We start from the raw sequence: 12,788 nt of genomic DNA, 5'->3' as shown, positions 1-12,788 counted from the left end.
TGGTCAGGCTACTAAAAGGTCACTAGTCAGATCAGTATAGTGCCGACCTATTCACAGCTGAATATGTACAGCAGTTCATCTCGTTGAATAAAACAGTGTTGGATCTTCTCCTGTGTTAGACGTCTGTTTCTAACTTCACTGCATCGAGTGCAGTCCACATCGAATCAACCTGCTTAACACATCAGGCGGGACTGGCCAAAAATGGGCGGCAGCTCGGACCATCGGGGCCCGGAGAATTGCCAGGGGGGACCGCTGCCAACGGCACCCGACCGGCGCGGCGTGATCCCCGCCCCCACCCGAAAACCAGCGACGGAGAATCCGGCAGCCGGCGTCGGAGCGGCAGGGCGGGATTCACACCGTCCCCCGGCGATTCAGCGACCCGGCGGGGGTTCGGAGATTCCCGCCCAAGATCCCAAGTGGATTTCACAGAGTGGATGCTGACATGTTTCCCCTTTTGGGAGAGACGAGGGGCGGAATTCTCCGACCCCCTGCAGGGCCAGAGAATCGCCGGGGGCGGCGTGAATTCCGTCCTGCCGCCCTGACAGCGGCTGCCGGATTCTCCGGCTGTTCGGCGGGGGCGGGAATCGTGTTGCGCCAGTCGGGGGCCGTTGGCAGCGCCCCCGCTTAGCGATTCACCGGCCCGCAGTGGCCGCCCGTTTTCGGCCGGTCCCGCCGGCGTAAATCAAACCAGGTCAGTGCCGGCGGGTCCTGGCTCTGCAGGCGACCTGCGGAATCCTCGGAGGGGCGCGGGGGATCTGGACCCAGGGTTGGCCCCCACGGTGGCCTGGCCTGCGATTGGGGCCCACCGATCCGCGAGCGGGCCTGTGCCGTGGCGGCACTCTTTCCCTCCCCGCTGGCCGCTGTAACGGTCCGCCATGGCCGGTGCGGAGAGGAACCCCCCTGCACATGCGCTGGGGTGATGCCAGTACACACTGGCGCTCCCGCGCATGCACCAATTCGCGTCGGCTGGCAGAGGCCCTTCGGCGCCGGCGCGCGTAGCGCCTACCCCGCCGGCGCCGGCCTAGCCTCTGAAGGTGCGGAGGATTCCGCACCTTCCGGGCGGCCCGACACCGGAGTGGTCCACGCCACTCCTCGGCGCCGGCATGACCCGCTCCGCCGGTTAGGGGAGAATCCTGCCCGGTGGCTCGTTGACACAGATTAAAGAGAAGGGGCGGAATTCAAAATAAGGCTGCCGTGAATCCTGCCCCCGCCGACCGCCGAATTCTCCGGCATCGGATATTCGGCCGGGGCGGGAAACGCGCCGCGCCGGTCGGTGGGCCTCCCCTGTCGATTCTCCAGCACACGATGGGCCGAAGTCCAGCTGCTGTCATGCCAGTCCCACCAACGTGAATCAAACCACCTACCTTACCGGCGGGACTGGCGGCGCGGGCGGGCTCCGGGGTCCTCGAGGGGGCGCGGGGCGATCTGGCCCTGGGGGGTGCCCCCACGGTGGCCTGGCCTGCGATCGGGGCCCACCGATCCGCGGGCGGGACTGTGCCATGGGGGCACTCTTGTCCCTCTGCCTCGGCCACAGTCTTCACCATGGCCAACGCGGAAGAGCCCCCCCCCCACACTGCACATGCGCGGGGATGACGTCGGCAGCCGCTGACTTCCCGCGCATTCGCAGACTTCCGCCGGCCGGCGAAGTCCTTTCGGCCCCGGCTGGCATGGCGCCAAAGACCTTCCACGCCAGCCGGTGGAGCGGAAACCACTCCGGCATGGGCCTAGCCCCTCACGGTGAGGGCTTGGCCAGTAAAGGTGCGTTCTCCGCACCTTTGGGGCAGCCCGGCGCCGGAGTGGTTTCCGCCACTCCATCCCGCTGGGACCCCCCGCCCCGCCGGGAGTCTTGGACCCCCCTCGCAGGGTTGGAGAATCCCCTGGGGGAGGCGTGAATCCTGCCCCGACGCCGGCTGCCCTATTCTCCGGCACTGTCTTTTGGGTGGCGGCGGGATTCCCGCCACGCCGGTCCGGGGCCGTTGACAGCTGCCCCTCCGCCATTTCTCCGGGCCCCGATGGGCTGAGTGGCCGTATATTTTTGCCCAGTCCCGCTGGTGTGAATTACTCACCTCACACACGGCGAGACCTGGCAGGTAAGTGTGCGGAGGTGGTCCTCGGGGGGGGTGCAGAGAAGAGACTAAGGGAGAAACCCGCCCAAGGCATCTCCCAGTCAAGATGCCGATGATAATTTCAAAGGGCTGTCGGTCTGTGGAATTATTTCCCACAGAGAGCAGTGGGGGCTGTGGCTCATTGAACATATTCAAGGCAGAGTTATGTTTTCGTTGACAAGGGAGTCAAGGGCCGGGATTCTCCCCTATGCGGCGGGGCAGGGGGTCCCGGCGGGATGGAGTGGCGGCAACCACCCAGCGTCGGGCCACCCCAAAGGTGCGGATTTCTCCGCACCTTTAGGGGCCAAGCCCTCACCGTGAGGGGCTAGGCCCGCACCGGAGTGGTTGGCGCACCACCAGCCGGTCGGCGGAAGTCCGCACATGCGTGGGAGGGTCAGCGGCTGCTGATGTCATCCCGCGCATGCGTAGGGCGGGGTGTCTCTGACGCGTCGGCCATGGTGAATGCTGTGGCCGAGGCGGAGGGAAAAAAGTGCCCCACGGCACAGTCCCGCCCGCGGATCGGTGGGCCCCGATCGCGGGCCGGGCCACCGTGGGGGCAACTCCCAGGACCAGATCGCCCCGCGCCCCCCCCCCCAGGATCCCGGAGCCCGCCCGCGCCAACTAGCCCTGCCGGTAAGTGAGGTAGGTGGTTTGATTCTCGATCGCGGGACAGTCATTCCAGCAGAGGGACTTCGGCCCATCGCGGGCTGGAGAATCGCCGGGGTGGGGGGCCCGCCGACCGGCGCGGCACGATTACCCCCCCGTCGAATATCCGGTGCCGGAGAATTCGGCAACCGGCAGGGGCGGGATTCATGCCAGACCCTGGTGATTCTCCGACGCGGCGGGGGGGCAGAGAATCCCACCCAAGAGCCCTGAGGAAGAGGCAGGAAAGTGGAATTGAGAGACAATGATGCACGATCAATTGAACAAAGACTAGAGTTGGATACAACTGAGGCTTTGTTGCTCTAAGATGTGTGGCCTCCCAGAACAGCTGGTGAAATGGCTGCTGAATGGAGGACACGCATATTTATACTCTGCCTACTGGGCGGGGCCAGCAGGCAGGGACTACTGGCGAACCTGTAGTACAGGTCCTACCTTACATCACCTAATACAGGTGTAACAATGGTTTACCACATTCACCCTATGTTAAAATTGAGTCCGGCGGGGGTGGTGGAGAACTATATACAGCAATAAATCATTATTTACAGTATTTTAGCAGAAAGAAAAATGTCTTTTGAAGTCCGGCGGACCAGTTAGAGGTTTAACTGGTCCGGTGCCTTGATGTTCAGCTGGGAGCGACGTAGCGGTGGTGGCGATGTCGATGCTGGCCCGATGTTCGGTGACTCCGGGAGCCTGCCGAAATCCTCTTCATCCTCGGGCGTGGGCAGGGGGAGGACGGATGGTCCTGGTGGGGTTAATGCTGGGAGCACGGGGGGAGGGGAGGGTGGTGCCGGGCTAGGGGGGTGTGTATGTGTGACCTGCTGGTGCCAGGTCCCTGAGGGAGACAGTATCCTGGCGGCCATCGGGGTATGCCACGTAGGCATATTGGGGGTTTGCATGGAGCAATTGCACCCTCTCCACCAATGGGTCCGCCTTGTGGGGTCGGACGTGCCTACGGAGCAGGACGGGTCCTGGAACAGCGAGCCAAGTCGGGAGCGACACCCTGGATGTGGACTTCCTGGGGAAGGCAAAGAGACGTTCATGGGGTGTGTTGTTAGTGGCGGTGCACAGCAGTGACCGAATGGAGTGGAGTGCATCAGGGAGAACCTCCTGCCAGCGAGAGGCTGGGAGGTTCCTGTACCATAGGGCCAGTTGGACGGCCCTCCGTACCGTCCTGTGCTCCTTTTCTACCTGCCCGTTTCCCCGGGGGTTGTAGCTGGTCGTCCTGCTGGAGGCGATACCCCTGCTGAGCAGGAACTGACGCAGCTCATCGCTCATAAATGAGGATCCCCTGTCACTGTGGATGTAGGCGGGGTAACCGAACAGAGCGAAGATGGTGCTGAGGGCCTTGATGACGGTGGCAGACGTCATGTCGGGGCATGGGATGGCGAAGGGGAGTCTGGAGTACTCCCGACCACACTGAGAATATACGTGTTTCGGTCGGTAGAGGGGAGGGGCCCTTTGAAATCCACGCTTGAGGCGTTTAAAGGGGCGGGAGGCCTTCACCAGGCGCGCATGGTCCGGCCGGTAGAAGTGCGGCTTGCACTCTGCACAGACCTGGCAGTCCCTGGTGATTGTCCTTACTTCCTCGACGGAGTAGGGCAGGTTGCGGGCCTTTATGAAATGGTACAACCGTGTGACTCCCGGGTGACAAAGGCTGTCGTGCAGGGTCCAGAGTCGGTCTACTTGTGCGCTCTACTTGTACCTCGGGATAGGGCAGCTGGGGGCTCGTTGAGTTTGCCGGGGCGATACAAAATCTCGTAATTATAGGTGGAGAGCTCGATCCTCCACCTCAAGATTTTATCGTTTTTGATCTTGTGTTATTGAACATGAAGGCTACCGACCATTGGTCAGTGACGAGGGTGAATCTCCTGCCGGCCAGGTAATGCCTCCAATGCCTCACAGCCTCAACAATAGCTTGGGCCTCTTTTTCGACGGATGTGTGCCGAATTTCTGAGGCTTGAAGTGTGCGGGAGAAGAATGCCACGGGTCTGCCTGCCTGATTGAGGGTGGCGGCTAGGGCGACGTCCGATGCGTCGCTGTCTACTTGAAAGGGCAGTGTCTCGTCTACTGCGTGCATCCCGGCCTTGGCGATATCGGCTCTGATATGGGCGAATGCCTGTTGTGCCTCGGCCGCTAGGGGAAAGTGTGTGGACTGTATGAGTGGGCGGGCCTTGTCCGCATAGTTTGGGACCCACTGGGCGTAGTATGAGAAGAACCCCAGGCAGCATTTGAAGGTCTTGGGGCAGTGGGGAAGGGGGAGCTCCATGAGGGGGCGCATGCGGTCGGGATCGGGCCACAGAACTCCGTTCTGGACCACATAGCCAAGTATGGCTAAGCGGGTCGTGCTAAACATGCACTTCTCCTTGTTGTAGGTGAGGTTGAGAAGAGTGGCGGTGTGGAGAAATTTGGCAAGGTTGGCATCGTGGTCCTGCTGGTCATGGCCGCAGGTGGTGACGTTGTCTAGGTACGGGAAGGTGGCCTGCATACCGTACCGGTCGACCATTCGGTCCATCTCCCTTTGAAAGACCGAGACCCTGTTAGTGACGCCGAAGGGAACCCTGAGGAAGTGATAAGAGACGACCGTCCGCCTCAAAAGCAGTGTATGGACGGTCCGATTTACGAATGGGGAGCTGGTGGTAGGCAGATTTGAGGTCTACCGTTGAGAAGACCCGGTACTGTGCAATCTGATTGACCATATCAGATATGCGTGGGAGGGGGTACGCGTCGAGCTGCGTATACCGATTGATGGTCTGGCTGTAGTCCACGACCATTCCGTGTTTCTCCCCAGTTTTCACCACTACCACTTGGGCTCTCCAGGGGCTGTTGCTGACCTCGATAATGCCTTCCCGAAGCAGCCGCTGGACCTCGGACCTGATGAAGGTCCTGTCCTGGGTGCTGTACCGTCTGCTCCTGGTGGCGATGGGTTTGCAATCTGAGGTTAGATTTGCGAAGAGAGAAGACGGATCGACCTTTAGGGTCGCGAGGCCGCACACAGTGAGGGGTGGTAGGGGCCCGCCGAATTTCAGGGTTAGGCTCTGGAGATTGCACTGGAAGTCCAGGCCTAGTAGTAGAGCAGGGCAGAGAGGGCGTAGAGGCGGAAGCCGCTGAATTCTACGCCCTGGACCGTGAGTGTGACCGTACAGTATCCCCGGATCGTGACGGAATGGGATCCGGAGGCCAAGGAAATTCTTTGGTTGGCGGGGTGTACCGCGAGGGAGCAGCGCCTTACCGTATCCGGGTGTATGAAGCTTTCGGTGCTCCCGGAGTCCAGAGGTCACGTGGCCGTTGATTTTTACGCTGGTCGATGCGGTGGCCAGGTTGTGCGGACGAGACTGGTCGATCGTCACTGAGGTGAGTCGTGGTCAGTCGCCGCCGGCATCGGATGATGGGGAGCCTGGGGGGCCCATGTCCTGGAATGCTGTTGGTGTCCATACCACGTGGGGGAGACAAGATGGCGGCGCCTGAAGATCCTGCGGGGGACAAAATGACAGCGCCCTTGGGCCGATGTTGCGGGGGTTGGACAAGATGGCGGCGCCCATGGGCCGCACGTGGACTGAGGGGGGGGAAGGAAGATGGCGGCGCCCACTGGCCGTGCCTGGTCCGGGGAGATGAAGATGGCGGCGCCCATTGTGTGTAGACTAGGGGGGTGGGGGCAACAGCGGCGACTGCGCGGGCCTGGCACACCGCGGCGAAGTGCCCCTTCTTGCCGCAAGCCTTGCAAAGGGCATCGCGGGCCGGGCAGCGTTGGCGAGGGTGTTTCTGCTGGCTGCAGAAGTAACATTGGGGACCCCCGGGGTGCGAGGGCTGGAGCATGGCGCAGGCGTACTGGCTGGGTAAGGCCCCCGCTGGGGCATACGTCTGTGGGGTCCACGATGCGTAGGAGGGGTGGGCCGCACGGCTGGGGGGGTAGGCCTGACTGTTGCGCGAGGCGACCGTCATAGAGAGTGCTAGCTTCTTTGCTAGATTGAGCGTGGCCCCTTCTAACATATGAGGTCCGACCCAATCCCCGTAACGAACGTAATGAGCATTAGGAGGTTAGAATGTTCAGTGGTCGTAACGGCCTGACAATCACAGTCCTGGACGAGTGGGATTAGGGCCCGCCAGAAGTCATCTATGGACTCACCAGGGAGTTGAGAGCGAGTGGCGAGTACGTGCCTGGCGAAGAGCGTGTTCGTCTTTAGTGCGTAGTTTTCTTTGAGAAGCGCCATGGCATCGGCGGAGTTCAGGATGTCCTGGATCAGTGGAAACGCTTTGGAGCTCAACCTTGAGTACAGGATCTGTATCTTCTGAGCCTCCGGAACAGGGGTGGTCGCTGAGTTGATGTACGCCTCGAAGCAAGCTAGCCAGTGATTAAAGTTCTTTTTGGCGTCGCTTGGTTGCGGATCCAGCTGCAGGCGATCCGGCTTGATATGGAGCTCCATCTTTTAGAAAATCTTAGAGCAATAAATTGATGCACGATCAATTGAACAAAGACTAGAGTTGGATACAACTGAGGCTTTATTGCTCTAAGATGTGTGGCCTCCCACAGCAGCTGGCGAAATGGCTGCTGAATGGAGGACACGCATATTTATACTCTGCCTACTGGGCGGGGCCAGCAGGCAGGGACTACTGGCGAACCTGTAGTACAGGTCCTACCTTACATCACCTAATAGAGGTGCAACTGTAGTTTACCACAGACAACCAGATGGGCTATGATATTATTGAATGGTGGAGCTGCTGGAGAGGCTGAATTGCCTCCTCCTGATGCTAATTCTAGTGTTGGTGTGATCCATTCCCTGTGTCCATCCCCATCCCCATCTCCCATCCCAAATCACAATCTCCATTCACAAATCCCATACAGTTTGGGGCCGGGATTCTCCCTTCCGGGGACCAGGTTCCCATGCCGGCAGGAAAACCGGAGCCAGCGACACCAGCGTCAATGGGCCCCCAAGGTGAGGAATTCTCACCTGTCTCGGGGGCTAGGTGGACAGCGGAGGGATTGGCGCCGCTCCAGCCGGCGGCGAAGGGACTGCGCGAGTTCGCGCATGCGCGGAATGGCCGTCGTAATCTCGCGCATTCGCGGAACCGCCAGCGTGATTCCACGCCTGCGCAGACCAGCCCCTCAGGGATTCTCCAATCCGGCAGGGGGGGGTCGGAGAATCCCGCCCTTGATTTCCAAATCAGGATCAGTGATTGGTGCAATCAGTTCTCTCCTAGGTCTGTGATTAGAGGAATTGCTCCTTCCTGGGTTCTGTGATTGGAGGACTCTGCCCCTACGGGTTCAATAATTGGAGGAATTGCTCTGCTCTGGGTTCAGTGATTGGAGGAATTGATCAACTCTGGGTTCAGTGATTGGAGTAATTGCTCTGCTCTGGTTCAGTGATTGGAGGAATTGCTCCCCTCTGGGTTAAGTGATTGGAGGAATTGATCTGCTCTGGGTTCAATGAATGGAGGAACAGCTTCTCTCTGGGTTCAGTGATTGGAGGAATTGATCTGCTCTGGGTTCAATGATTGGAGGAATTGCTCCCCTCTGGGTTTAGTGATTGGAGGAAATGATCTGCTCTGGGTTCAATGATTGGAGGAACAGCTCCTCTCTGGGTTCAACGATTGGAGGATTCTGCCTTCTCGGGGTTTATGGGCGGAGATGGATAAGTGGGAGCCGACTTTTACTTACGCTGTCCTTGTATGAAGCTGTCCAGTTCTCTCACAATCGTAGATGGTTACACTCCCCCACACGATCAAATGATTCAAAACCTCAATCGCAACCGTCAAAACACTGTGATCTAAATATTAAATAACCAGCATTAACCAGGACAGTGAGTGATTTAAATATTAAATAACCAGCATTAATCAGGACACTGCATCATCTGAATATTAAATAACCTGCATTAACCAGGACACTGTGTGATCTAAATATTAAATAACCAGCGTTAACCAGGACACTGTGTGATCTAAATATTAAATAACCAGCATTAACCAGGACAGTGTGTGATCTAAATATTAAATAACCAGCGTTAACCAGAACACTGTGTGATCTAAATATTAAATAACCACATTAACCAGGACAGTGTGTGATCTAAATATTAAATAACCAGCATTAACCAGGACACTGTGTGATCTAAATATTAAATAACCAGCATTAACCAGGACACTGCATCATCTAAATATTAAATAACCAGCGTTAACCAGGACACTGTGTGATCTAAATATTAAATAACCAGCATTAACCAGGACACAGTGTGATCTAAATATTGAATAACCACCGTTAACCAGGACACTGTGTGATCTAAATATTAAATAACCAGCATTAACCAGGACACAGTGTGATTTAAATATTAAATAACCAGCATTAACCGGGACACTGTGTGATCTAAATATTGAATAACCAGCATTAACCAGGACACTGCATCATCTGAATATTAAATAACCAGCGTTAACCAGGACACTGTGTGATCTGAATATTAAATAACCGGCATTAACCAGGACACAGTGTGATTTAAATATTAAATAACCAGCATTAACCGGGACACTGTGTGATCTAAATATTGAATAACCAGCATTAACCAGGACACTGCATCATCTGAATATTAAATAACCAGCGTTAACCAGGACACTGTGTGATCTAAATATTAAATAACCAGCATTAACCAGGACACAGTGTGATTTAAATATTAAATAACCAGCATTAACCGGGACACTGTGTGATCTAAATATTGAATAACCACGTTAACCAGGACACTGCATCATCTGAATATTAAATAACCACGTTAACCAGGACACTGTGTGATCTAAATATTAAATAACCAGCATTAACCAGGACACTGTGTGATCTCAATATTAAATAACCAGCATTAACCAGGACACTGTGATCTAAATATTAAATAACCAGCATTAACCAGGACACAGTGTGATTTAAATATTAAATAACCAGCATTAACCGGGACACTGTGTGATCTAAATATTGAATAACCACGTTAACCAGGACACTGCATCATCTAAATATTAAATAACCACGTTAACCAGGACACTGTGTGATCTAAATATTAAATAACCAGCATTAACCAGGACACTGTGTGATCTAAATATTAAATAACCAGCATTAACCAGGACACTGTGTGATCTAAATATTGAATAACCACGTTAACCAGGACACTGCATCATCTGAATATTAAATAACCAGCGTTAACCAGGACACTGTGTGATCTAAATATTAAATAACCAGCGTTAACCAGGACACTGTGTGATCTAAATATTAAATAACCAGCGTTAACCAGGGCACTGCATCATCTGAATATTAAATAACCAGCATTAACCAGGACAGTGTGTGATCTAAATATTAAATAACCAGCGTTAACCAGAACACTGTGTGATCTAAATATTAAATAACCACATTAACCAGGACAGTGTGTGATCTAAATATTAAATAACCAGCATTAACCAGGACACTGTGTGATCTAAATATTAAATAACCAGCGTTAACCAGGACAGTGTGTGATCTAAATATTAAATAACCAGCGTTAACCAGGGCACTGCATCATCTGAATATTAAATAACCTGCATTAACCAGGACACTGTGTGATCTAAATATTAAATAACCAGCGTTAACCAGAACACTGTGTGATCTAAATATTAAATAACCACATTAACCAGGACAGTGTGTGATCTAAATATTAAATAACCAGCATTAACCAGGACACTGTGTGATCTAAATATTAAATAACCAGCGTTAACCAGGACAGTGTGTGATCTAAATATTAAATAACCAGCGTTAACCAGGGCACTGCATCATCTGAATATTAAATAACCTGCATTAACCAGGACACTGTGTGATCTAAATATTAAATAACCTGCATTAACCAGGACACTGTGTGATCTAAATATTAAATAACCGGCATTAACCAGGACACTGTGTGATCTAAATATTAAATAACCTGCATTAACCGGGACACTGTGTGATCTAAATATTGAATAACCAGCATTAACCAGGACACTGTGTGATCTAAATATTAAATAACCTGCATTAACCAGGACACTGTGTGATCTAAATATTAAATAACCAGCGTTAACCAGAACACTGTGTGATCTAAATATTAAATAACCACATTAACCAGGACAGTGTGTGATCTAAATATTAAATAACCAGCATTAACCAGGACACTGTGATCTAAATATTAAATAACCTGCATTAACCAGGACACTGCATCATCTAAATATTAAATAACCAGCATTAACCAGGACACTGTGATCTAAATATTAAATAACCAGCATTAACCAGGACACTGCATCATCTAAATATTAAATAACCAGCATTAACCAGGACACTGTGTGATCTAAATATTAAATAACCAGCGTTAACCAGAACACTGTGTGATCTAAATATTAAATAACCTGCATTAACCGGGACACTGTGTGATCTAAATATTGAATAACCACGTTAACCAGGACACTGCATCATCTGAATATTAAATAACCAGCGTTAACCAGGACACTGTGTGATCTAAATATTAAATAACCAGCATTAACCAGGACACAGTGTGATTTAAATATTAAATAACCAGCATTAAACGGGACACTGTGTGATCTAAATATTGAATAACCACGTTAACCAGGACACTGTGTGATCTAAATATTAAATAACAAGCGTTAACCAGGACACTGTGTGATCTGAATATTAAATAACCAGCGTTAACCAGGACACTGTGTGATCTCAATATTAAATAACCAGCATTAACCAGGACACTGTGTGATCTAAATATTGAATAACCACGTTAACCAGGACACTGCATCATCTGAATATTAAATAACCAGCGTTAACCAGGACACTGTGTGATCTAAATATTAAATACCCAGCATTAACCAGGACACTGTGTGATCTAAATATTAAATAACCAGCATTAACCAGGACACTGTGTGATCTCAATATTAAATAACCAGCATTAACCAGGACACTGTGTGATCTAAATATTGAATAACCACGTTAACCAGGACACTGCATCATCTGAATATTAAATAACTACGTTAACCAGGACACTGTGTGATCTAAATATTAAATAACCAGCATTAACCAGGACACTGTGTGATCTCAATATTAAATAACCAGCATTAACCAGGACACTGCATCATCTGAATATTAAATAACCAGCATTAACCAGGACACTGTGTGATCTAAATATTAAATAACCAGCGTTAACCAGGACACTGTGTGATCTAAATATTAAATAACCAGCGTTAACCAGGGCACTGCATCATCTGAATATTAAATAACCTGCATTAACCAGGACACTGTGTGATCTAAATATTAAATAACCAGCATTAACCAGGACACTGTGTGATCTAAATATTAAATAACCACATTAACCAGGACACTGTGTGATCTAAATATTAAATAACCAGCGTTAACCAGGACACTGTGTGATCTAAATATTAAATAACCAGCATTAACCAGGACACTGTGATCTAAATATTAAATAACCAGCGTTAACCAGGGCACTGCATCATCTGAATATTAAATAACCTGCATTAACCAGGACACTGTGTGATCTAAATATTAAATAACCAGCATTAACCAGGACACTGTGTGATCTAAGTATTAAATAACCAGCATTAACCGGGACACTGTGTGATCTAAATATTAAATAACCAGCGTTAACCAGGACACTGTGTGATCTAAATATTGAATAACCGGCATTAACCAGGACACTGTGTGATCTAAATATTAAATAACCAGCATTAACCAGGACACTGTGATCTAAATATTAAATAACCAGCATTAACCAGGACACTGTGTGATCTAAGTATTAAATAACCAGCATTAACCGGGACACTGTGTGATCTAAATATTGAATAACCACGTTAACCAGGACACTGCATCATCTGAATATTAAATAACCAGCATTAACCAGGACACTGTGTGATCGAAATATTAAATAACCAGCATTAACCAGGACACTGTGTGATCTAAATATTAAATAACCAGCATTAACCAGGACACAGTGTGATTTAAATATTAAATAATCAGCATTAACCAGGACACTGTGTGAT

The 12,788-nt window shown here is 51.6% G+C and overlaps 1 protein-coding gene across 1 annotated transcript in view; it reads right to left on the bottom strand.

Moving 5' to 3' along the window:
* Positions 1-12,788, bottom strand: part of plxnd1 (plexin D1) — a 599,181-nt gene that overhangs the window by 399,748 nt on the left and 186,645 nt on the right. The window contains exon 7 of the mRNA XM_072471999.1: positions 8,422-8,530. Within this exon, the coding sequence (XP_072328100.1) occupies positions 8,422-8,530 (109 nt within the window). The remainder of the gene's footprint in view (positions 1-8,421; positions 8,531-12,788) is intronic.

The sequence above is a fragment of the Scyliorhinus torazame genome, chromosome 13 (assembly GCF_047496885.1).
Source record: "Scyliorhinus torazame isolate Kashiwa2021f chromosome 13, sScyTor2.1, whole genome shotgun sequence".
NCBI classification, from domain to species: domain Eukaryota; kingdom Metazoa; phylum Chordata; class Chondrichthyes; order Carcharhiniformes; family Scyliorhinidae; genus Scyliorhinus; species Scyliorhinus torazame.
Note: the sequence above shows the minus strand (reverse complement) of the source record. Positions and strands in the feature narration are given on the sequence as shown.